This window comes from Elaeis guineensis, chromosome 4, assembly GCF_000442705.2.
Source record: "Elaeis guineensis isolate ETL-2024a chromosome 4, EG11, whole genome shotgun sequence".
Lineage (NCBI taxonomy): Eukaryota > Viridiplantae > Streptophyta > Magnoliopsida > Arecales > Arecaceae > Elaeis > Elaeis guineensis.
The window spans coordinates 25,368,999-25,395,633 of NC_025996.2; the positions used below are offsets into that span (position 1 = coordinate 25,368,999).

General features: G+C 41.4%; 1 protein-coding gene across 15 annotated transcripts; it reads right to left on the bottom strand.

Moving 5' to 3' along the window:
- Positions 1–2,767: 2,767 nt before the first annotated feature.
- Positions 2,768–26,635, bottom strand: LOC105043285 (protein TRANSPARENT TESTA GLABRA 1). Of its 15 annotated transcripts, none has more exons than XR_012140793.1 (9): positions 26,027–26,635; positions 25,568–25,621; positions 24,476–24,532; positions 24,119–24,272; positions 23,944–24,032; positions 23,636–23,838; positions 22,764–23,456; positions 21,074–21,128; positions 2,768–3,149 (listed from the first exon to the last, which is right to left on the bottom strand). XR_012140793.1 is itself a non-coding variant. In XM_010920773.4 (2 exons), exon 1 carries the CDS (start codon positions 19,272–19,274, stop codon positions 18,234–18,236), a length of 1,041 nt encoding a protein of 346 aa, XP_010919075.1. In that variant the 5' UTR covers positions 19,275–20,470; the 3' UTR covers positions 2,768–3,149; positions 18,216–18,233. The 15 variants fall into 15 exon arrangements, 3 of the variants coding, with proteins under 3 accessions (XP_010919075.1, XP_029119874.1, XP_010919077.1); XR_012140794.1 differs by having other exon boundaries at positions 24,119–24,185; positions 26,027–26,632; XR_012140789.1 differs by having other exon boundaries at positions 23,944–24,014; positions 24,119–24,185; positions 26,027–26,623.

Here is a 26,635-nt window from a genome sequence, read left to right on the forward strand (position 1 = left end):
ATGATCACTACCAGGAGATGGACGGCTATCAATTAATAGAGATGTGCGGTGTATATGGTTGATAAGTATCTATGTCTTGATAGTGGCTACCGTGTGTTGCACAGCATTCTAGGATACAATTAAACCGTGCAAAAAATCAAAGAGGATCTTGTTTGAAGAGGAGATGTAGTCATTAAAGCAATCATGTGAGGGACGCAAGCCAGCACGACCGTCTCGAAGGTAAATAGCCCAGCCTAATTCATGATTTGGGAAAAGGTTGGGTTAATAAATACTAATTTGGATATGACTTGGAATCAAAAAAGAAAAGGAAAAAGGAAAAAGAAAAGACTATCCAATGTGAACCTAGGAAGATGTTATCTGGTTGAGAGCTTAAATAATCGACCAAATAGGTTATTTAACTCGATCCCATCGGAGGATGACCTTTTAGAGCCCTCGATTCGAACAAATTTAAATCCCACCAGCAACTCAACCTGGCTTTTCAGGAGCACACGTATGCAAAAAGGAAAAGTACGTACTACCGAAATCCTCTGACTTTGTAAGACACGAGATATTTTTTTGGAGTTGTAAATCTACTCATATAGCAAAATCAGAGACAATGTTGTGGTTGCAATCTATAATCAAGACATTAGCTGATCAAAAAGCATTCGTCGAAATCATGTTTAATCTATTTAGTTAATGAAGATGGCTATTTCTTACTCGATCTACTGTCGTAGTTCACCTGTCAAATGACACTGTGAATTCAATCTCTTTATTGTAGTCCTTTCAGTATCATGCCTTGCTTTTTCGCACCCGGCTAGTGGACTAATGTAAGTGGGATCAAAGGTCTCAGTCAAACGAAGGGGAGTCGGGAGCCAAATTGGACTCCATTTTGGCCGCCCATGCAGCAACTGCAGGCATTTGACTGTCTTTCTGTGGTCTGTACTCAAGCATATCTCCAAACCAAATCAAAATGGTAAACAAAGACATTGAGGAAGAAAATTTTGTCGCTTAGATCAACTTATTGGAGGCTTTGTGACGTGGTGATTGCTCTGCTGCACCTAAACTTCTCTGCCAGCGTGTCCTGCAAACGAGAACCATATCATTCAGGTAGAAATAAAACACTGCTCGGTCTGTGTGATTCATATGTGCATGCTTTCCCGTTGTAATTGGTGACTCCTTCAACCACCGTCCCCTCCTCTTGATTCATGTGCGACCAAGCTTAGATGGTTATACTATGGGAAAGTTGGTATCTGTGATCTCATCTCCAACGTATTCACTTTAGAGTTGAATAAATTCCTATGTATGTTTATTGGAGGGGGGGGTGTTTAAAAAAGAACAAAAAAAGAAAAAAGAAAAAAAAACTTGGGCCATACATATTATCTGGGAGTTGGTGAAGGTTCAGAATAATTTATATTAGTAGAGATAACACACACACACGCACATAAAAGCATGCAGTCCCAAAGCATAATTCTACTAGAACACGCAACATGGCTTGAAACAACAGCCAGTTTGACTTTGCGACCCCAACCACCGACCTACAAGTTATATGATAACCATGTACAACCCACAGGCATTCTAGAACATGCCATGTGTTGACAATACCATGGACTAACCGTAATTTAGCTCTGAGGCAAGAGTAATAACCTTGGAGATTATGACAAAGATTTCATGGGTTGTTCTAATATGTATAAAAAGAACAAGCATTTGACAATGCCTTAATTTGCTTTTTCTTTTTATTTTTTAAGAAATAGAACAGTTCTAGCGGCGAATCAGTCTGCAGGTTGGTTGGCCTACCGAAAATGGGGGGATAGGATCTTCCAAGCTAAACTCAACGGACTGGCTTTTTATCGATGGACAGACGGATAACAAGTGTTCCTTGAGAGGAAACACTGGTGGCATCCCCCTGAGGCTTCCTGTTAGAAGGATGGATAACGAGAACACTTTTAAAACAACACCGCCACCCTTTTGGAAAAATGGCAAATAGATCGATACAGTCGGGGAAAACAAAGAAGTGATTTTAGAGTTCATTGGAGCCATTATCACAATCTCCACCATATCGAGTTCATTATAAATTACAAAAGCATACGACAGAGTGGGATTTGGTTCAAGAAGAAATTCCATGGATCCTTCTCCAGCTATCACGTTTCTTTTATTTATTTTTCAAGGGAAATTCAGCTATGATTTACCGACAAAAAAATGTTCGTTTACAACACATTACTCTGTATATACATAATTAGACTGGAATTAGACTGATATACCATCCAAAACATGTTTGCCAAAAGATTGTAGAAAAAGGGGAAGAAAAGGAGACAATTCCCCGGACTGTAAAGCATGTAACCAAACATGGATAACCTAAACATGGTCATTTTAGATGGGCCTCCATCGACATAAACATCAACCCATTTAAATGACAATAATATGCTCCTTACCATTACCAAAATATGTGGATATAAAATACTACATGAACAATAACGACAACGCATCATTTCAATTCTGTGAACGTGCAAAATAACCCTCAAGTTTCATGAATGAATGGCATATCAGGCATGCATGTAACGTTGCAAACAAATCTTTGAATGTTTATTTCGGTCGATTTAGCACTAGATATGCATCATCCAACAATTCAAAATTTTCATTAATAAAAATCAAAATTTAATTGATACCATATGCATGATTGTTAACAAGCATAATTTTGCAATGAATCCAGGATGAATGCTAGCAACATCAAATGCAACTGCAGCCAATAGTCATGGACTTGGCTACTACAATATGTCTAGATGGACTGCTATTAATCTTGAATCCTGATCTCATAATGTTTTAACATTGATCTCATTGTATCTCCAGAGTAATGTTTCATGAGTCAAATAAACGAGTGCTCCTTCGTCATGAATCAAGGAAAATACAATGAAACAGACATGCTTTGTTTTAGAGAATAACATCTATCCTAATGTTCTGCCTATTTTAGAATAACGTTACAACTTGGATTCTAAGAACAAGCTTTTAATCTAGGTCTTTGGCAAGCTGTGCACAATGGATGGTTTTGCCAATTCTGATCTAAAATCACATCGAAGAATTTATTATCAACATGAGCATGTCACTTTCCCAATCGTAGTCTTCTTCCAACTGCCTTGCAACCACCACAAAGCCTTGATGCCATTGGACTTGAAAATCTACAGGTTGTCACAACAGGCTTTCAGACATAAAAAGGGGCATTTTCATAGTCAAGAAGGAAATCATTGAGATTTCAGAAAATATAGCAAAGAGATCATAAATTTCATATAGATAGGGTATGATAAACAGATATCACTTATTTTAAAATTGAAATGGATTCTAGCAAACATCAGTCCTACAATAGACAATGTTGTTACCACTAACGCCCAAGCAATAGACCAGCTTGGCTATAAACAGGCCTCAAGATACCTAAGCAACATCATCTGGGTCATTATATACATAAATGTCTACAATCCACATGATGTGTAACCACTTGTTCCCTTGCTTGCACATGAACGTAACTGTATATATCGATATATGCACATGCGTATGTCACACAAACAAACACACAAATGATATATTTAAACAAATAATATATTTGAAATGCAGTTTTGACATGTATGTATGTGTATAAAGACAAGCATGCATATATTGGTATTATGGGTACATAAGAATATGCCGTTAGAAACCAAAAGGCAGAACTTCAATAGGTTCAGAGTGACAGAATTTGGAATGAAATAAGATCAGCTAGAGAAATCAGTGAGGTAAAGAAATTGACTGTTATTTCTCTAACATTTGCACTAAAATGCTATTGAAATATATTTTTTTTAAATAAGTATTTGAGGATCAGCTAGCGAAATCAGTGAGGTAAAGAAATTGACTGTTATTTCTCTAACATTTGCAGTAAAATGCTATTGAAATATATTTTTTTAAATAAATATTTTTCTTGAAATTGTAATGGTTATTTTAGTAGAAAAGTTGAAGGACTCACGGGCTCAATTTACCCCATTTGATGCAGACATGTAGTATAAACTATCTATATATTCCACATTCTTCTATTTCTTTTTTATAAATGGCACATGGATGTTGAAAAGATGTGAGATATATCAGAACGAATCTCAAAAAATCAAACATTGTCAGAAAGTAACTTCAAAAAAAAAAAAAATCATCACTAAAAAAATGGCCACAAAAACATGATTTTGTATCAAAATCTGTTGCTGGGTGATCGCCTGGACATTTAGGCAACTGCTTGAGCTACATGCTAGGTTTATCACTTGGAGTTGCCTGGGCTATTTAAAAAACTACGACTATAGATGACAAGCAGTCAAGTGAAACTGCATATAAAACAATACAGAAACAAATAATTATTCTGTTAATGTGCATCTAAAAAGTAAGCCCAATAACTCCTTATGCATAAATGATTGGGTCATCTAACAATTTTCTGGTACTTGCTTCAGCCTATCTATGATAAGGATGTGATGCAAGACCTGATATATAATGTAAGCCATCTCCATAAGTCCAAAAGAACTCAGATATGTCACATAATTTGTTCCCCTTTTCTTTAACTCTAAAAGACAACTAGAACCACATTGTATTTATCTTCAGAAGGATATGCCATCAGCCAGTCTTATGGCACAAATGCTGGGATGAAAAAGGAATAGCAAGCTGGTCCTGCAACAACCATTCCCACCAATTTCTTAAATGGACCCTGTTTTTCTCAAGGAACATAGCATTGAGGAGACCCTTGTAGATTAAGACATCAAACCTCTTTCTTTTTTTCGCAATTTGAGACTGTCTTACAAATCTGAGATGACAGCAATATATCCAATTTTAAAAGGTCTAAATTAAGCAAGATAAAACAAATTATGCAATGCCAGAAGAATTTTGGTTAAGAGGAGCCGTTGGAATATGTTGAAGCATGAACTAATTGAAGTATGAAAAGAAGTCCTCATTCTTTGTTGGTGAATAAGCCCACATTAGAAGAAACAGCTGCAAGGAAATCCACCTTTCATCACTTAGTTTCAGAAGTATCAGAGTTTTGATCAGTTTTGACCAATCCCAGCAAAACTGATTCCCAGCCTCTTTCAAAAACCTGCTGCATAGGTTCTGGTACTACTTTTTGGTATTTGTCCTCTCATTTTTCTCATCCTCCAGTGGTTTTTCATTTTGCAGGATGGATAATGCAATTAGCTGCTGAAATCTCAATTGATTTAATTCATTGAGCGTTTTGAGCTTGATGTTACGAAATCGAACTATTGGGTTCACCCAAGCAACACAGCAAGTAAATATTTTCACTAGGAACAATTCTTTAATGCGAGATCTAGATGAAATAAGCAACATCCTGCAAGGTTTGCATCAAATACAGAGTAACTGGGTCAATTTCATGCATCAAAAAAATTTAGAATTTTTTTTTAATATATCTAGATAAAACCTTAATGTGATCTTGTATGATGGGACTACAATCTAACAAATTCAATTTCCAAAATTAACTAGTAGTATTTCTAAAACTTTAGTGCTCCATAAAATTCAAAGAACTGAAATAAGTTCTTCTTTAGAAAAGAAATCAAAATTGTGGTATGCTCATATTATCATTCCCATCCTAACAAAAAGGACTACATGAAATTTTCAAGGTTTTATGGCTTCCCAATTTTTAAACTTAATTTAGAAAAATGAAAAAGGGAAACCACATATTCAATAAAGTTTATCTACAACAACAAAAACCCAAAATTTGGAGCATATGCCAATTAGGAAGTTTTTTTTAAAATGTTTTTATTTCTCCAAATCAAAATCTTCATTTGAACATGTGTTGACTAGTTATCAGCTAATATACTCTTACAGAAAAACATTCAACATATACTACAGCCAGATTATATTAAAAAACTATAAAATGATACATACAAGAGATGATCAAGTAACATGTATGGACTGAGACATGTTAGGGCTTATGAGGTTAATTCATGATATTATAAATACAAGGACATAAAACTCCAAATAAAGTTTTTGTTCAACAATATGGGACTACTTTCTTTCAGCAATTGTGGAGACATACAGTCAGGATGGAAATCCTGCTAAAAAGAGGCATACCAGAGTCAAAACTTTGGTTCATGTTATTACCTACTAGATACATCTCGATTCACCTAACTTATGCATGTTTGACCATGGAATCTGAATAAGACTACAGTAATTATGGTCACACATAGCCTAGTTGTTTCTTTCACCACTGATGTAACTTATTAAACTGATTCATTCCATGCTTCATTTGCCTCCATATGCTGTATACTTAATTAGGAAGAAGTAGATATTAACCAGTTAAAAAGGGAAAGGGTGTGTAAGTGGGTCGAATAGACCTGGATCTAGCAAGACAAAATATTTTATATGTCTAGTTTTTTCCATGTCTAGAAAGAACTGGACATATGATAAAACTATATCAAAACAAAACCCACTTATAATAGCAAAATAAGTTAGGTTTAGTGATGCAACACCAATTGAACAATGACCTATGATACAAAAGGGCAATCAAAATGGAAGAAAGGAGCAGCACAATGTTCTCATGCCAACTCAACTGCTTATAGGAGCACAAGGAGCAGGCAACAAAGTATTTTTGTTCAATGTGTTAGCCTATGAACACTCCCAATTAAAAAGCTAACCAAGCAGGAATTTCATTGTCATTTCTATGATATAGAGGCTAGATTACGCACAACTTGAAGGCTCAGTTGCAATACTTTTGCCCAAATTAGTTGCCGTCTGGAAATTTCCAGCAGACCAAGTCATCAGAGCATGTCTTAGTGAAGTTCTCAGAAAGCACTAGAGAGATTTCAAGGTCTGCTTAAGACTAGGTTTTTCCAATAGCGTGTTTTTTTTTTAATAACTTTTTCCTTTTTCGGTTGTCTTGTTAAGTTGCCTATGGTGGGCAAGCAGGATTGGGGGGGATGGCTTGTTAGTCTACCTAAGGAGGGTTACAGCCAGCTGGTTTAGGTCACCTTTGTGACCCTCATTATGGCACAAAGGAGATCAAATTAAGCCAGATCTGGACACTCTTTCAATCTTTGGATTTCTCTCTTTCTTTAATTTCTCCATTTGTTGTTGTTTAAGATTTTCTGATATCATCTTCTTCTGCTGTCTTACTTCTATTGTTCTGGACTTTGCTTAGACCAAACTGACTTGGTCTTGGCTGATCACATGTACTTGGAGGCCTTAAGACACTTGAAGTCATTAAGATCAATTTGGATCTCAGAAAACCCTAATGTGGATTATTCCCACATTATCACCCAAATCTGAATAAGTATATATGTAGGTGCAGAAAGATCATAACCCCTTGGAGAACCTGTCAAGGAATTCTTCTATGGCATCCTAATTCTAGATCGTACTTTCAATTAACACTTCCAAGATCTACTCCTAAAAATCCTGGAAAAGTTATCCACCATGTCCCTTTTCCCTCAAGTGAGAAATCTATGCAGACTGTCCTATTTTCCCTTTTCCCTCAATTGTTCATTAGATCAATTGAACAATGATACTTTTTGTCCCTTTCAGCCAGTGCTAACCATCACTAGGACATCAACAGCACCTTAGGATCCTGTTCGTCTGGTCCATAAATTTTCGATCTAACTATAAACTATTCTGAAAGTACTTGCCCCACAACTCAAAGGATGCATTAGGATTTCGTACAAATACTGGATACTGGTCAGCACATAACTTCTCCATTTCATCCAAATATTCATTTGTTTATTGAAACCAAACTTGGTGTCACTCCATCCCTAATGCTCCACGTCATACATCACTGCAACTTCACTAATAACTACAACCATCTCAAATAAATATATAATGCTAGTAGTTCATTTCTCACTTTGAGGGAGAGAGAAGAAAAGAGATCCTGGTGTTTTCCAGATTAGCCATATATTTATCAAATTACATGAACAAGAAAAAATATTCAGCTTGGGAATCACAAATTATCTGTTCCATTTATATAACCAAAACTCTGGATGGCTCCATTCATGAGGTTCTTAGAGGTCTCCATTCCTCTTCCAACCCCATAACACTATAACCACTTCCCTCTTGAAATTGATATCTCCTATTTCTAATCTCTTACCTTGAGGGAAGATAAATTAGGAGTACATCTATCTAATAACAAAGATAAGAAAAAAAAATAATTGGATTGGGGGAACACAACAATCTGAGAGAATATCACATGCGAAGGACATCATCTAATCAAACTCATAGAATGTCCCTGGATCTAGTGTTATATACTAATTCCAGTTGCCCAAGATGTAGCATATAGCAACCTCAAGCACATGACCAACCAAGCTGATTATCAGAATCTAAAAACCGTATCTATTCAGCAACTTCATGCGGTTACATTTACACATTTTTGTCACAAAGTTATACCTATGGTGTTCTGTTGCCCTTAATATCATCATTCACAAGTTGATAAAGGCATACGGTCCACTGGGAGCAAGCAGGTTTATTTTTTATAATATGTAATTAAGTCATCCACTCACCATTATTATCTTGATCATGTTAATATTAAAAAAAAAATTCTGAGGAACATTTTTCTTTATTAATGCAACCAAGATAATCATGCATTCATGGCAAAGAGTGGGGTTTGTTTAAAAGAAAGCCTTTAGGTTCAGTGTCTACTTGCAGTCTTCTGGCAGTAGATCAGGCATTTCATTCTTCCTTCAATTTTGGTACTTAATTTTCTGTATTTTGATGGGAAAAACAGTACCTATTTTAAATCATGCTTGTGGTGCGAAAGATTTAAGTCATCAAGAGTAAGTTTTAGAATGATGTTACAGTTTTTCTATTTTAAGTTTCAGAGAATGACCACATGCTGTTTTCAGAAAGCATTTGAGGTTCCCTTTTTTGTCTAGGGAAGTGCAGCGAAGAGTTTTTCTCCTCTTATGGTTCCTATCTTGAAAACATTAGTGCTTCTATGATCACAAAACAGAAAGAAATCTGTGGTAAATTAATTTCAGATTTGCAAGGAACTTTATAAATTTCTCCTCCCATCCTCATTTCTTTTTCGTCTGGATCTTTGACAACTCGGGGTTGATCTATTGCCTCCTAATAATGATTTTGTTCATTACTTTTGGTTCAGCAAAACATCCAGAAAATTATATCTAACTTTTTTTGTTTTTAGGATCCATATCGTCTATAGAACATCTGAACTTGAACATTACTGCACTATCATACCTCAAGTTAAGGTTCTTCAAGAATTCTTAAGAACACATCTCATAAAGATGACCACATATGGTGCATCCCTTGCTCCTTTCGCTTTGCTAGTTACAACTAGCAATCAACACAAGCATTCATTTTCCAACATTATCCTGATTAACGGGATGAATTGCATCAGAATTTTGCATGTCGGTGTGATATATGGATAGAAATACCAAACGCACTTACAGTCAAGAATTAAAGTACTGTATTGCTAGTTGTGTGCTGACCAGGCACTGGAACTATGCATACTATTGCTGCTCAAATCGATCGAGGTCAGAAGACGGATATTTGAGGTCAGAAATCATATGCCTGATCCTAATGCAGGGATGCTAGCGTTGGAGAGACCTACAAAACAAGTCCCAAATCGGAGGTTGTAGTTCCGACGAGATCCTTCGACGCTTAAGTCAGAAAAACAGAGAACAAGAAAGCAGCAACGAGTTCTCTGAGAAGGATTTGATTGAACTTATCTGGGTCCTTAGGGCTCTAGTTGTTTATATAGAAGGACATCGGATAGCTGGTTGCATAGCTGTGTGATCGTGCGATCTTGAGATTGTCGGATCGTTGAAATTGCCATAATGGGTGAGATAATTTAGCCCTTGATGGCTCTCGCGAGATCAGGAGAGACTGTTACGTCATATTTTTATCTGTTCAGGACGGACAGCTGTCACACACAATGAAGGGATAAGTCGGCTGAGGCAGCTCATACACAGATCAGACTTCGCAGACGCCTCAGCTCAACAAGAAGACTGACTCCTTAGCTCATACGACAATCAGCGATTGTGTTGACGATCTGAGAGACTGAAATGCTTTATGATGCAATGCCAATCCGAGGTGCTCACAGTATCCCCCGTAACACTACCCCCTATTTTCGTGTCTGAGAATCAAACGAAGAGAGTACTCCAAAAGTGCCTCGGATCCGGTGCCGGGCATTTCTGCATGAAATAGAGAGATATAGCTACCACGGAGTCTAACTTTGCGCCGCTGGGCTTCCAGTCAAAAATTACAGAGCAAGACATAATTATGCTGCATGAGCAGTACCAAATACCCCCCGTGTTTCAGCTTAAAGTCTAGGGACCGGATGATCGAGTTTACTGTCTGCCTCCGGGACGTATGGGCTTCTATAAGGAATGCTTTCGAGCTGGGCTGAGGCTTCCTCTCCATCCTTTTTTCGTGACGCTCCTCCAATACTTCGAAATATCGCCGTGCACGATGGTCCTGAATGCATAGCGGCATATCTGCGGATTCACCGCGATATATGTGCTAGCTGGAGTCATGCCAAACGACACATTCTTTCGCTTTCTCTTCAGCCTCAAGCGGCATCCTAACTCGCGTGGATGGTGATATGTGACTCCATGGAGAAAAAAGGACAACTTTCGCTTGATGTTTTCGGGTATGCCATCCGCTGTGCACGATTGAAAACCAAGATCCCTCTTCGTCTCGCAAACGTCAGACAAAGATTGAAACTTTACTGCCTGGGGCGAACCCCAAGAGGCTTCGTTAAAGGAGCCTTCAATGAACAAGACTCTGGAGCAGGAGATGGCAGCTCTGCGGGGTTTCAAGATTTTAGAGTTGAAGGTGCTGTTGTCGGCTCAGACGTTGTTTAATACCGGTATCAACCAAGTTGCTCCTCAAGTAATACGAGTAAGCTGTTCTAGTCTTAATTCTTCTGATTTTGTTCGTCTTACAATTGGATCTCCATGATGGTTGCAGAACTGGAAGCCGAGAAGAGCTCGAACCCATCAAAGAGAGAGAAAAATTCTGTGGAAAAGAGATGCCAAGCCTACTGCTGGACGGAACCTCCAAGTTAAAGTTAGAGATCCTGCACAACTGACCTTGGAGATCAGGGAGTCTGAACCCTCCCCTCCAAAGGGTCATGAGATTGCGCAAGTGAGAGAGGATTTAACCACCATCTCTGACACTGCAGGTTACTGGGTGGGTCACGCAAAGCAAGACCTAGAGGAGGTGATTCTGAGCTTATCCGCTCCTTCCAGTTCTCCGACCTGACAAGCTTCACCAGCAGTCAAGCCTTCCTCAGACAGGGCTCCTGTCGAGGTTGCCAGTGTGTCCAAAACTACACCACCTGGGTTGAAGCTTGAGGCTTCGATGCTGAGAGATCCCACGCTGGCGAGCAAGCTACTCTCCGAACTGCTCTCTGCCGATTGCCAACGAGCTACTGGGCATCCCTCGAAAGGAGATGAGGAGAGGAGCTATAGATTACTTTATCCGGATATGTTGAGATTTTCTCACTTAGCACCAACAGTATGCTCATTTTTTATTTATGAATTTTTTCTCTACTTATATTGAGAGTTCCCATGAATTGGCCAAAGAGGCAAAGAATTTTAGGCTTGAAGCCGAGATGCTGAAAAGAGCGAGAGAGGAGATCGAGAAGAAGATCGGTGAAGTCTCCATGAAAGCCGACACACCGAAAGGAGAGCCGAAGATGCCAAGGTGGTGTTGAGGAAGGCTGTCGTGGAGAATTCTCGGCTGCTTGAAAAAATAAAAGAGCTGAAAGCCCGTCTGGAGGCTGAAGAGAAGCGAATAGCCGAGGCTGCTTCTCAGGCTGTGGACTTCCGGACCTCTGAAAAATATGAGAAAGAAAGGACTGAATACTCCATCGATGCTTAGGACGCTAGTAAAAAGTCTATTCGAGCCCGAGTTGCCGCCAAATATCTGAATTTGGACTTGAATTTTCTTGACGAAATTTGGGATCCTATCGCTGCAGATGTCTCAGCGACCGGCACCTCAGATCCAAGCACCGCCTCGTAATTTCTGTATTTTTTTTATCCCTTTGGAATTATTTGTAAGAAAACTTGAAATGAATAAAATACCTCGGCTAGTGGATTTACTTATGCTAATTTGAGGCAATTCAACTCGAGATTATTCAATTTTGAATGATAACTTCATTTTGCTCCCTTAAATGTGGATGATTATGGAAAATGACGGTTGATAACTTCGTCCGAAAAGATTATGCCTGGAAAACGGCACAGGGCCTGAGAAAACATGCCACGTGGGTCCATTTTGTTTTGCAAAACATCGCAAGAATTTATTCTCATTCTGGAGGGAGTGCATCATTAACAGCTTGGGCATTAACTTCTGAAAAGCGTCAATTGACGATTGATGCGGTTGCTAGCGCCTATAAATAAGAAACCAAAGAGCAAAGGGATCTCCACTTCTCCTTCTGTAACAAGGAGTCATTTTCTTCGACTGCTGTCATATCTTTGCCTTCGAATCTGCCATCCTTGGAGCAAATCAAACGATTGAGACAGCGGAATATCTTTGCAAGGAATGCCCGTCGGAGGTATCTAGCTCACGAAAGGAAAAAAGCTAAACAGGCTAGCGCATCCTTCTCCTGCGGGGCTCCCCCTCCTTTGCCTCCTACGGTTATGCTTCCCCCTCCACCCGAGCACCTCCCGTCTGCAATCTAAGAGCACTGCATTGCAGAGTTCGAAATTCTGCGGCATTCAGAAGGAAGATGCTCGACGTCACCGCTGCCATCTTTATCCAGAGCTTCGATGATTGCAGGGCCCGTCTGCAGAAAATAATGTTGTATCTAGAACTTCATAGCATAGAAGCTGACGGCACCGATGAAAAGGTGGAGGCCTCGATGGATGAAGATTGAATCAGCTCACTTGGACGGTGTGGAGACGAGGTCTCTGATGGACAAAGATCGAACCAACTCACCTGGCCGGTTTGATGTTCCGTCGATTGCAATGGGACATCCCTCCTCATCCTCCTTTTTTTTATCTTCCTCTCCATCTTCTCCCGTCCCCCTTTTCTTCTTCTTACCTTCCTCATTGTCTTCTCTTGTTCGTAAGATTTGCCTGGAGCAATTATCCTCTCTTTGTAAAGTATGTATCAGCTTTTTCTTTATAAAGACTTTGATAAAATGAATTGCTTTGCTTTTGTCTTTAAATTTGAATTTATGAATTCTGTATGAATCTTGCTCGGCTCGTAGAGAACAGTGCAGCGCGCGCTTTGCTCGGCTCGTAGAAATTAGCACAGTCAAATGCTTTGATCAGCATTGTTCAGCTTAACATAAGTGAAGTTCTAGGTAGCTCAGCTTTAACATAACTGAGGCATTACAATAGTCATCTCAACACTACCCCTTATTCCTGAGTCTGAGACAATGTTTCAGGCGGAAGAAATGCTGTTGAGATGATTACTCTGGCCATATGTTGTCTTTTTTTTTATTCTTCCTCTAGCGCCCGATTAGTTATTTCTTACGAGTGATATTGTGTGCCTGCAGCGATCTTGTGCCTACGACATTTAGCTCTTCTCATCTTCGTGTGAGAGGCAATGTGTGCCATCGGCGAGCTTGTGCCTGCGACATCTTGCTCTTCTCGTTTTTACATGAGAGGCAATGTATGTCAGTGGCGAGCTTGTGCCTGCAGCATCTTGCTCTTCTCATCTTCGCATGAGAGGCAATGTGTGCCAGCGACGAGCTTGTGCCTGCGGTATCTTGCACTCTTAACGATCTTCTGAGAGTCTGATTAGTTATTCCTCCGGAGGTTTCCTAAGGATCTCCCTCTGCTTCTCGAATGACTCAGGCTCTGCAGGGGTCTTGTAAGTTAGCCCCACCTTGGAGTCATCAAGATCTTCTCGACGGTCTGATAAGAGCCTTGACGAGTGGCTTTATGTGCCTGTGGTGATCTTGTACCTGCGGCATCTAGCACTTCTCATCTTCGTGCGAGAGACATTATGTACCGATGGCGAGCTTGTGCCAGTGGTATACACTCTCAGCGGCCTTCTGAGAGTCTGATTAGTTATCCCTCCGAAGATTTTCTAAGGATCTCCCTTCGCTTCTCGAATGACTCGAGCTCTGCAGGGGTCTTGTAAATTAGCCCCACCTCGAAGTCGCGAGGTCTTCTCGAGGATCTGATAAGAGCCTTCATGAGTGACTTTATGTGCTTGCAGCGATCTTGTACCTGCGGCATCTAGCACTTCTCGTCTTCGTGTGAGAGGCATTATGTGCCGGCAGCGAGCTTGTGCTAATGGCATGCACTCTCGACGATCTTCTAAGGGTCTGATTAGTTATCTTTCACGAGTAGCTTTGTATGTCTGCGGCATCTAGCACTTCTCGTCTTCACGCGAGAGGCATTATATGCCATTGGCGAGCTTGTGCCTGTGGCTGCACTCTCGACGGTCTTTTGAGGATCTGATTAGTTATCTCTCACGAGTGGCTCTGTGTGCCTGTGACGATATTGTGCCTATGGCATCTAGCACTTCTCGTCTTCACGCGAGAGGTATTATATGCCGGCGGCGAGCTTGTGCCTATGGTATACACTCTCGACGGCCTTCTAAGGATCTAATTAGTTATCCCTCATGAGCGACTCTGTGTGCCTGCGGCATTTAGCACTCTCGATGGCCTTCTGAGGATCTGATTAGTTATTCTTTCGGAGGTTCCCTAAGGGTCCTCTTCCGCTTCCGCTTCTCGAATGACTCGGGCTCTGCAGGGGTCTTGTAAGTTAGCCCCACCTCGAAGTCGTCGAGATCTTCTCGAGAGTCTGATAAGAGCCTTCACGAGTGATTTTATGTGCCTGTAGCGATCTTGTGCCTGCGGCATCTAGCACTTCTCGTCTTCACACGAGAGGCAATATGTGCCAACGACGAGCTTGTGCTAATGGCATGCACTCTTGGCAGCCTTCTGAAGGTCTGATTAGTTATCCTTCATGAGTGCCTTTGTGTACCTGCGGCGATCTTGTGCCTGCGGCATCTAACACTTCTCGTCTTCGCACGAAAGGCATTATGTGCCGACAGCGAGCTTGTGCCTGTGGCATGCACTCTCGGCGGTCTCTGAGAGTTTAATTAGTTATCCCTCACGTTAGTTAACTGTCATTATGGTTTAGGATCTCAAGTAGGAGGAGGAAGCAACTCTTGGAGAACTCAGACGCCCATCATAAACTAGTGGCCCTACAAGTTTTATTTCCATAGAAAGCGTTATTATATCATTAGTAATACATGCAGAGGTTTGCGGAATTTAAATTGAAGTTCCGCCAAGCTGCTTTAGCTTGCTCAGTTATAGCCTCTTGACGTTCCGGGGCGAGACTTCGCCTCTTCTGCTTTTTTGGTCATAAGTTGGGTCTGCCTTTAGGTGATGAGATATCGCTTCAGTGTTGATGCCGGGCATGTTTGCAGCAGTCCAAGCGAAAAGATCCGCATTCTCCTGCAAAAGATAAATTAGTCGGCATTTAGTTACCTCACATAGACGTGAGCCAAGTTTCACCATCCGGCTCAGATTCTCCTCAGTTGGTTGGGGGCTCCCGTCAACTAGGCCTTCTCTAAAATCTAGGCCCATCAGGGGCCCCAGACGACCCTCCAGTAATTATGTGGATTTCTTCTTGGACGGGTCGCTCTTCTTCTACCACCTGCTCTCCGATCTGGTGCCGCTCCTACAGAGCTGGCACTTGCTGTGGCTGAGGCAGAGAGAAAGACTGTTGAGGCATAAGAGGTACATATGGAGCTCTCGAAGCTCGTCGTTGAGGAGCCCCTCTTCGGACAAAATGATTCAGCCATCCCTGCCTAATGAGGCTCTCGATCTTGTTGTGAAGCTGATGGCAATCTTCAATATCGTGGCCATGGTCACGATGATAAAAGCAATATTTAGTTGGGTCCCGACGACGTTCCGACCTCGTTCTCATCAGTTGAGGCGTAGGTAACTCAGGCCCCACTTGTAAAAATACCTCACTCTGAGGACAGTAAGGGGCGTGTAGCTATCATACTGTCCAGACGGTGATAGATGCCGAACCCTTCTCAGGAAACTCAGAGATCGACGACCTCGACTCCCATTATTTCGCCTCGGAGGCAGAGATCGGGAGCGCAGGCGGCTTTTCTCTATTCACGTCGGATGGTGCTCCTTAGTGGGTCCTGCTGCGGCTGAATTGACAGGAGTATCATCAGCAAAGGCCTCTTTCATGCGAGCATACTTCTTCGCACGGACAAGCATATCCGTGAGATCTCCGAAAAAATTTTTATTAACGATTTTTTCAAGTCGTTCTTCAGCAGACCACTCATCATTGCGGCCATCACGGTCGACTGAACCAAGCTTTGGACCTCTAAAGTCGCTAAGTTGAATCTATTCATGAAGGAGCTGATCGACTCGTCCTCCTTTTGCTTGATGGTGTGGAGATAGTCGGACCGCTTCTACCATCGTCGGTTGCTGATAAAATGGCCGATGAAAGATCGACACAGATTTTCAAAGGAATGAATTGATACCGACCTCAGACTCGAGTACCACTGTCGAGCGACTCCTTTGAGGGTTGAAGGAAACACTCGATAGAGTATTGCGTCTGATGCCCCTTGAAAGAGCATTGCTGCCTTAAAGATCTCCACATGATCGACGGGATCGGTGGTCCCATCGTAGACCTCTAGTTGAGGCAACTTAAAGTGTAGGAGGAGCGGTTCTTGCACAATCCACAGAATGAAGGATGGCTGGCTATTATGCCCTTCGTAGGGCAGCACCGAGGAACCATTATTGTTGAGGATTTTTTTTTATTTTTGGTCTAATTGCTGGTCGAACTCCTGGAATCGTCTTTCCAAGTCGGCCTTATGGATGGTACCAACCTCGAAAAGCAAAGGAGATCGACGTCCGGGAGTTGAGTCATGGCCCAATTATGGACTTGGATATCGCCGTCGGACCGACTGCTGGGCTCTAGGATGACTCTGATGAGTCAGCCTCCTCTCCAGACTTCGAGAAGGCGCTTGCGGCTCTAATTGAGGTGGTGGTTGCGGAGCCATAATTGAAGCAGGATTTTGCGGAGGCACCGCTGTGGAAGGCACAGGCGGCACCACCGAGGAAACCGTGTGACGCACCGCCGTGGGGGGTGCAGGGACAGTCTGGGGAGGCTATGGCACCGCTTAGAAGGGTGCGAGAAAGGTCTGGACTGTCTGAATTGCAATCGTCAGATGTTGAATTTGCTGAGAGAGCTGACCAAATTGGTCAGTCGTGACTGGTGCTGAGAGGATCGGTTAAGTCGGTGGAGGGACTTCCGATGCCAGTGGTTGAACTTGATTATCAGCTTGGCTGACCGTTTGTCGGAAAGCGATGGCATTGGAAAGCCAAAAAGATGTCCGTCTTAGAGCCATGAATGCAAATGTAGACCCTACCTCTATTTGTTACTGCTCAAATCGGTCGAGGCCGGAAGATGGACGTCTGAGGTCGGAAATCAAATGTCTGGTCCTAAGGCAAGGATGCTGGTGCTAAAGAGACCTGCAAAATAAGTCTCAAACTGAAAGTTGTGACTCCGACGAAGATCCTTCAACATTCAAATCAAAAAAATAGAGAACAAAAAAACAGCAACGAGTTCTCTGAGAGAGATTTGATTGAACTTACTTGGATCCTCGAGGCTCTGGTTGTTTATATAGAAGAATATCAAACAGCTGGTTGCATAGCTGTGTGATCGTGCGATTCCGAGATTGTCGGATCGTTGAAATTGCCATAGCGGGTGAGATAATTCAATCTTTAGTGGCTCTTGCGAGATCAGGGGAGACTGTTACGCCGTATTTTTATCTGTTCAGGATGGACGACTGTCGTAAACAATGAAAGAATAAATCGGCTGAGGTAGCTCATACACAAGTCGGACTTCGCGGATGCCTCAGCCCAGCAGAGAGACTGACTTCTCAGCTCATACGACAATCAACGATTGTATTGACAACCCGAGAGACTGAAATATCTTCTGATGCAATGCCGATCCGAAGTGCTCACGGTATCCCCCGTAACACATACCAAGTCCTTTTGTTACAAAGTGCCTACTTAAAATACATCCTACATGTATTTGATTAGGTAAACATTTCTGATAATTTTGAAACAGGGTGCTGCAGATAATTCAAATAAAAATACTTCTAACCAGAGACAGGTTTCAACCGTTCCAAAGTTCTCTCATAACAACCTTAATATAATAAGTTCCCTGATGTGCTCTGGAGATCACATTGAGTTCCCTGGTCACTACGCTTGCTTATTCTCTCCCAACTAGTAAAATCCATCATATATTATATAAAAAGGAAAGAGAAACAAAGGGCGAATGGATGTTTCCTACCTCGTTCATAAAAACTCCTCAGACCCTCAGCAGCTGCACCTTGTTGGCGAACGCTATCCCGATCCAGTCCGGGTGCACTGCCGACCACTGCAGCTGGTTGATCTCCGCCCCCGCGGTGTAACACAGTGCCGGATCAATCCCGTCCGGCGCCACCGTAGCCCCGGCGGCCGGCACTTCCCATATGAGCGCCTGCCCGTCGTCCCCCGCGGAGCAGATGTGCCTGGCTGCCTGCGGCGCCCAAGCGACCGCATTGACGCTGGCGCGGTGGCGCTGCAGCTCGGCGACGGGCGCCGCGGGGGATCGGATGTCGATGATGACGACGCGGTTGCTGTCCATAAGGATGGTAGCCATGTAGCGGAAGTCAGCCTTGTTCCAGGCGAGGCGGAGGAGCGGGGTGTCCGGGCGGGGGCTCTCGTAGACGATGGTGGAGTGCTCCTTGTCGCGGAGGTCGAAGATTCGGACGGAGCCGTCGGCGGAGACGGAGGCGAAGACGCCGGCCTCGCCCCAGGCGATGTCATAGACCTCCTTGTCATGGGCGATGAGCTGGGTCTCGATGACGCCGCGCTCGATGTCCCAGACAGTGCAGGTGGTGTCAATCGAGGAGGTGACGATGCGGCGGGGCTCCGCGTCGTTCCAGTCGAAGGAGGTGAGCGGGGCGCAGAAGTCGCTCGACTTGCTGTTGCTGAGGATGCTGCGGACGACGACCGACGACGAGTTGACCTGCCAGAGGCGGAGGAATTCGGCGGAAGAGGCGAGGAGGGAGGTGGAGGAGTTGGGGAGGGGCCTGGGATGGAACATGAGCTTGGTGGGGGGGTAGGGGTGGTCGAAGGAGAGGGAGGGTTCGGGGCGCAAGGAGCGGGCGTCCTCGTCGAGGGTGACGACATCGACGCGGTTGGCGTAGCCCTCGATGAAGGAGCCGAGGGCGAGGAGCGGGGGGGTGGGGGCCGGGAGGGAGGAGAAGGCCATGGCGTATACCGGGTGGGGGGAATCGAAGGTGTACGTGTTCGCCGTCGCCGTCGCCGTCGCCGTCGCAGGGGATTCTTGGGTCGAGTCCTCCATTCCGATCCGATTTGATTCGATTCGCAGTGTCTCAAAAGAAGATAGATGTCTTCAGGAGTCGACCCTGTTTTCAGTTACCAGGGGTTTGTTGATGGTTTAATTTTACCTAATAAAAAGGAGGGAGAGAATAGGAGATTAGGCGGGCCGCGGTGCTGAAGACCGGAGCAGGTCGGTGGGGTGGGAGACTGGTCTAACGGACGGCCAGCGCTGGTGGGGAGATGAGAAAGGGAACCAGTTCAACTCCTCGGGGACTCATTTTTAGTTGGACCGGACCACCTCATCGATAGACCGGACCGATCAGAAAGCACAATTTATTATATTTTAAGGAAAAGATACATCAGCAGCCAATCTCCCCATTCCTTTGTCAGCGTTCCTTCGTGTGTCGCCCTCCTCTCCACCCGATCCCGAGCGGATCTATCGGCATCCTCCGCCCCCCCTCTCCTCTCTTTCTCATAGTCCGAAAAGGCATCCTCCTTTGTCATCCTCTCCGCCGCCGCCCACCACCAGCTCGCCACCGCCACCACGCCTCCTCTGCCCTCCTCTCCCTCCTTCCCTCACTTCCCTATGCCCAGATAGCTCCCTCCTCTCCTTCCTTCCTTCCGCCTCTGCCTCTGGGACCAACACCCTCTCCTCTACCAAGGACAACCTCACCCTGTTCACCACCTTTCAGACTCAGATCCTCGAGGCCGTCGCCAAGCTTTAGGAGACCTAGACGCCCGCCTCATGCTTGCCGGAGGATCCACACCAAGAGAGCGGCCGGTCGTCGAGGAGACCTAGACGGGCTGATGAGCTAACGGAGGCACCGCTTACCGCCTAGAGAGGAGCGGCCGATCATCGAGAGAGGTGGTGGCGGCAGTGGCTGCGTGGTGGCGGGCAGCGGCGGAGGAGGAAGAGATAGAAGGGCGGGTTTAGGGTTAAGGTTCGGGCTAGTGTTGGGGCTGAGTTTTCGGGAAAGGGAGGGAGAATGGACATTGACCGGAGAAATCATTGCGTGGACCACGCCCAGGTGGATGATATGGCAGTCAATTATTGGTCCGATCTACCACTAAGGTGGTAGACTCGGTCCAATCAATAATTTGTCACTAAAAAGAGGTCGGCTAAGCTGAACTGACAGGTATTCGAAGCCATTCACTTTGGCAAGCTACTAATTTATATGTTTATGACCACAACTCTCGTGGCAGTGGCAATGTGATATTAAAATAGCATTAAGGGCATGTTTGATTCGGAATCAAAATGAAACAGTTGCATCCTTCATTGACTGAATTGTGTGTTAAAACTTTAAAAGATGTTGTGTGAAAATGATATATGTCTGCCAATAGGCAACTTCTGCACAAAAAATTTGCCTGACCACAAAGAGAGCCCTCTCAAGCTTGATTGCTCCTCAGCGGTTCTTTTTCTTGACTTGCCAGGGTTTTGTGAGATTTAATGACCAAGCACCCTCATTCTATACTTCAGCAACTGTCTCCTGAATATGCCTCTTCAAACTTCCACAAATTTTTTACAGAGACTTGACACAGCATGATAATGTAGTCAACTGAGGAGCAGAATTCTTGTAAGCAATTCTTTGCTAGAGGTGCCTTTTTCAAATTTGTATCATCAAACTTACAGCTAAATGTGAAAAGCCAAAGGAAACTCTGAAATTTTTCATCAAACATTTCATGCTGGATGTAGCAAGATTGTCAAGCAGTAATGCCACATTAAGGTTTTAAGCTTGGCCGCAATAAAGTTTTCAAGCTTTAATCGGACCAAAATTGGGGAAGCAAAACAAAATAGAAAATCAATATAAGAACAGAACGAACCTGTTGATTTGTGATCCATCATCTGCACCATGTCTTGGTAACCAATGAATGCACCCTGTGCGAGATAGAATTAATGATCCAGAAATGTGATAGTTACATCCAAACTGTGTGAAAGATTTTACAATTATTTTATGATTACAATACACTCTATGTAATCCTCAAAATGAACTAACCATCTTTGTCAATTATCTTTTATTGTAATGGTACTGCCCGGTGGTGGAGCCGATTTCAGGAAGGGCCAAACAATATTTTTATTAAATAAATAAAAAAAAAACTATTATGATTGTATAAAAAAGAACCAGTACCAACAATTAAATCCTTGCTCATCTAATTATGAAACAGTCCCAAAGAACTAACGAATATGAAAAGTAAGAAAAAGTCCAAAATTTTATTTCAAAATGAGCTAACCATAAGACTGACTGTAGATAATATAAGTTTCAAGCTGATTATCAAGAGTCGCTAGTAATGCTTGTGAAAACTCTTGGGGATAAAACTGGATAAAACTGAGAAAGCCTGAGGAACTTCTTCTTAGCATAGAGGAGAATGAATTACCAGGATTTAAACATGCCATGCAAAGCAATAACTCAGTATTGACCTCTATAAAACAGTTGTTTAACTGCATATCCATGACAGAATAAAATAGCTTCAGTTGATATGATGCAGATTTGTAAATGCTGGAACCTTTCTTAGCGATCAATCTTGAGGCATAAATATATCATCCATATTCAGGACATTGATCACTATCATAGATGATCAAAAATAAATCTAACTCAAACTATATAGATAGGATGAGTCGAAATCGTATCCACGGGGATAATGTTAGTTATGTTTGAGAGATTTGGATTTAAGTTAGAGTTTTAGTTAAATTGCAAAACTAAAAATATGAGAGAACGAGAATATGAGTTAAATTAAAAATAAGAATTCAAATTAAATTAAAACTAGTAAGCAAGAGGTTAAGATGTCTCAAGGTTTCGATTCTGTTTTTAATATAATATAAAATATTTTTTCAATGCAACTATTTAAATTATGATTGATCTCTGCAACGGCATCAAAATTTGATCACTGTCGTAGACGGTCAAAAATAAATCTAATTTAAATTATATATATAGGATAAGTTGGGATTGTATCTACAGAAATCGTGTTAGTTATGCTTGAAAGATGTGAATTTAAGTTAGAATTTTAGTTAAATTGTAAAACTAAAAATATGAGAGAACGAGAATATGAGCGAAACTGGAAATAAGAATTCAAACTAAAATAAAACTAGTAAGCAAGAAATTAAGATGTCTCAAGATTTCGATTCAATTTTTAGTATAATATAAAATGTTTTTTCAATCTACAATTATTAAAATTATGATTGATCTTGAGCACAATCTATCTTGCTAGATATAGATCGTAGTACCTTGATCCGTCCCTACATAATCATAGGCTGTTCAAAACTCAATTCATAAAAATAAACTAATCTATAATTAGATTCCGAGCATAACCTATCTCACTGAGCATGAATCGTATTCTTAGATCACGACTCGTTTTTACATAGTCATAAATTATTCAAAAATCTAAATTATAGTCTAAACAAAAAAGACAATAGTTAAAGCAATGGAAAAAAATTTAATTTATGAAAAAAATCATTACAATCAAACTTTAATTATATAAAAAAATATAAAATATAAATATTAAAAATCTTATTTACTCTCCGAAGACGATCCTGAGCCATGCATGATCCCTCCCTCCTCCTTGCAAAGGTTTTTGAAGATTTTTTTGACTTTGAGGATTTATCCGATGGATTTTAGATAAAGATATGGAGGTTTTTATAGGTATTAATAGACAGAAAATTTTTATGATTTACTAATAAAAAAAACAGATATTTATTTTATTTTAAAATTTTAAAAATATCTCTTCTATTCCATCGCGCACGTCTCAGGCTCCAATCACACGTCCACAGCCATGCGTACGTTCCACGTGATTTTCTTTCGCGTGTCCACTGCTTTCCGCGTGAAACTCCCGCACGCGCTCTCAGCTCCCGCACTCGCCCAGGCGCCTACTCGCGCCCTCCTTTCCGCGTAAACCAGCCAGCGCGTGGAACGCGCACAGCGCCCCATGGGTCCCAGCATGCCGTGTCACCACATAGCCCCTCCACGTGCACTGCGTTCACCTTCCGCGTTCACGCCTGCTCTCAGCCCAGCGCCTTGCCAAGCTCCCACGCAAAGCCACTTCCTCCGCGTGCGTGCAAGGCCGACACCCGCTTGCACCAGCTCCCGCGTCAAAGCCAATCAGCCACGCCAGCCTCCACCTCACATGCATGGATCCCATTTCCTTGCATTTGGGTCTTTACTTTGAGCTTGGATGTGCACCTAATCGTCTTGATTTCGAGCTCAACCTTGACCTTGCAATTAGTTTGTAATTAAACCTTTATACGTGACAATTCCTTAAAAAAGATATAAGAAATTTCAAATATAAAATAATAAAAATTAAATAGCACAGATTATAATATTTTTTATATCATATTTAATATATTCATCAGACATCAATCTCATGTTTTTCACAAAAAAGTGGGAATCCTACCCATTATCCCTCATCTCCTGTTAATGCTGTTTTGACACCTTAACAGGATTCATGGCAATGAAAATTCATTTGAAATCTCCAATATAGTTTTTACCAAGGGCAAGATGAATGCAAAATCGAAAATAGTCAATGAATCCAATAGAATACTCGCTTCAGCACCTTGTTCCGAGTTCAAGCTATCCTCCATGGCTGTATTAATAACACTGATCATGGAAGGAAACATGAGTATTAGATTTACCAGTTAACAATAGTGAGAGCCCCAACGCATGTCACGAGGCCGTTTCAGACTAGTTTACTTGAAACCTCACCGTTATTAAGAACTTCCATAACTTCAGCTGCTTGGTGTTCACGAAGCTTATCACAGTGCTTACAGGATGCCCTGGCAACAATAAATACACTGGCAATCAAGCTTAAAAACACGAATTTTGAGATGTTTGCAACAGCAACAACTGTCAGCTGAAGTTTATTTGCAAAACAACTCACATAGTTGGCAGATTCATTTTCCATTAAAATGGGAATTTTGAGACCATCTAATTCGCCACACATATTACTTGATCCATCGTAGCCATGTGCCATGCCCCGACCCACAATATAAATTAAAAAAAAAATTTAGAAGACGTGAGCAGCCGCCGCATACCTATAGAAAACTCTGACAAAATTTTAATATAATATAAAACATAACATACATATTACATAGGCAGCGATATAACAGAACAACTACTATCTATTTCACAGATCAATTTAAAACTTTAAGTTCACAGAATTTACATCAGATCAATACAACCATCAATATACACTTACTACCCCAGGAACCAACCACCTTTTGCAGGCTTGCCTCACCTTTTATATATAAACCCCAAAACGCTAATGTTTGATCTCCAAAAATGATTCCTGAATCTGAAAACCACAGGTGAAAATTTATGAGCTTCACAGCTCAGTAAATAACCAAAACATAATCAAAAAATCAAACTACTGAGACAAATAGGTCTTTGATTTAAGAATTAGAATATCAACACACTATACATATAGTTAGAGTCAAACTTATAGCTCCACAATATAGATATAACCATACAAACCAGAACTCATGTATAAAGTAAAAGTATTCTAGAATTCACGTAAAAAATCAAAAAATTATCTTCAAACTCGAAATACTGGTAATTCTACAAATCACAGAGATCTCATAAATAAACTAAGGTATTTCACAATCCACATAAAATCAGATAATTACTTCCAAATTCTAATGATATTATAAGATCATTCTTTTCAAAAGCATTATAATAACTCATTAATCTAAACAACTACGGCCATATATAATCCCTATGACAGAGCCCAAAGTACCGCATTGAACCCCTGCAAAGTAGGTCCAGAGTACCGCATTTAACCCTTGCGGAGTAGGTCCAAAGTTTCAAGTTTCAGAACAATCCATATCAATTACTAACATACAACCCCCGTGTGGCAGGGTCCAGAACGTAGGTAGACTGAGAGTTCAGTACATATATACAAACTTAATTCAACAATGATTACCATAACATAGGTAAGTTGCAATATATAAAAATTCTGAATCCATACATGAAATTCATAAAGATGACTAATCATCAAACTTTCAATAATCTAAATGCAATATGGTTTTCCAAATTAATATATTCATATTTGCTAACATAAATTCCATAAATTCATGCCAAGTGTTTTCAAATTTTATTAATTAGAAATCGATCTAATAAATCTGTACATATTGGTTTGCAAATCATCATGAGCATTCGAAACTTGAAATACTGATAATTTTATAATTCATGCTTGGATCAATATAATTAATATAGCCAGCAAGTGTCATAATTTTCCAAGATTGTGGTGGCAATTAAATCAATGAACATTGTCAAGTAATAGTCATTTATCACTTTATGCAATTATCTTGATTAAGTAAAGGTTACTTACCTGACAGAAATCCTCAATCAAATTATTTAAAACTTCACTGATACTCCTCGAAACCTAATAATCCAAACACATATATAATCTGAAATCAGTATCATATTATTCCTTTGAAACAAACTATAAACTCCATAAAAGTTCTAAAACCTGAATTTCTGGTTTACTATTTTTTCCTGCACAACAGTCCTAATCCGAGATTTATTTATCCTATCATTTAATATTCAAAAATTTTCAAACTTTGCAAATTGATTGAATAATCAGTTGACAAGTCTCGGTTAAATTTCAGATTCAAATACTTAACCATTAATTAATTAAAAATCTCAAATTATTATAGGCAGATTCAATGCATCCCAAAAATCAGCAATAATCTTTTCTTAATATTCATCCATTATCCCCCAATCCATATAGCAATTACATCCAGATTTAAATCAGATTAAAGACTAAGAGAGGTTAGGGTTTACTTACAATGATGGGAGAGACAGAACCTCAGGTGAGCACTTTTTTTTTTCTTCTTCTTCTTTTTCTTCTTTTCCTCTTCTCCTTTTCTTTCTCTGTTTTCCTTCACTGTTTCCGACTCCAAACACACAGAATAGAGAGAGGGAAAGAGAGGGAACGCGGAAGATTCACATACACAAACACGCACACACAGACACTCACACATAGGGGAGACGGGAAGAGGGAAGAGACCAAGAAAGAGGAAGAAGGAGAGAGAAAGAGATATGGGAGAGGGAAAAAAAGAGAGGGGCTGGGAAGGGAAAACCTGGAAGAAAGAGGGAGAAATGGAGAGAGTGAGCGCGGGAGAGAGTGCAGAAGAAAGAGAGGAGGAGGTGGGTTTCTGGTCCCACCGAACAAGGGAGGGATTTTTTTTTTTTTTTCTTCTTCTTCTCTTCCGCCGTGGCGAACGCGCGGCTTCCTTCGCGGAGGGCCACGGGCCTGCGACACGCGGACCCGCATGTGGCACTGACCCCGGACCGGGTCGAACCGGACTTCACAATTTTTGCCCTCTTAAATAAATTTCATTCTCAAATTTTATATATTAAAATTAAAAAAAAAATAATTCAAATATACCGTATC

Bases quoted from the DNA above. Each gene is read 5' to 3' on its own strand.
- LOC105043285 (XM_010920773.4), bottom strand. From the start codon at position 19,274: ATGGAGGACTCGACCCAAGAATCCCCTGCGACGGCGACGGCGACGGCG.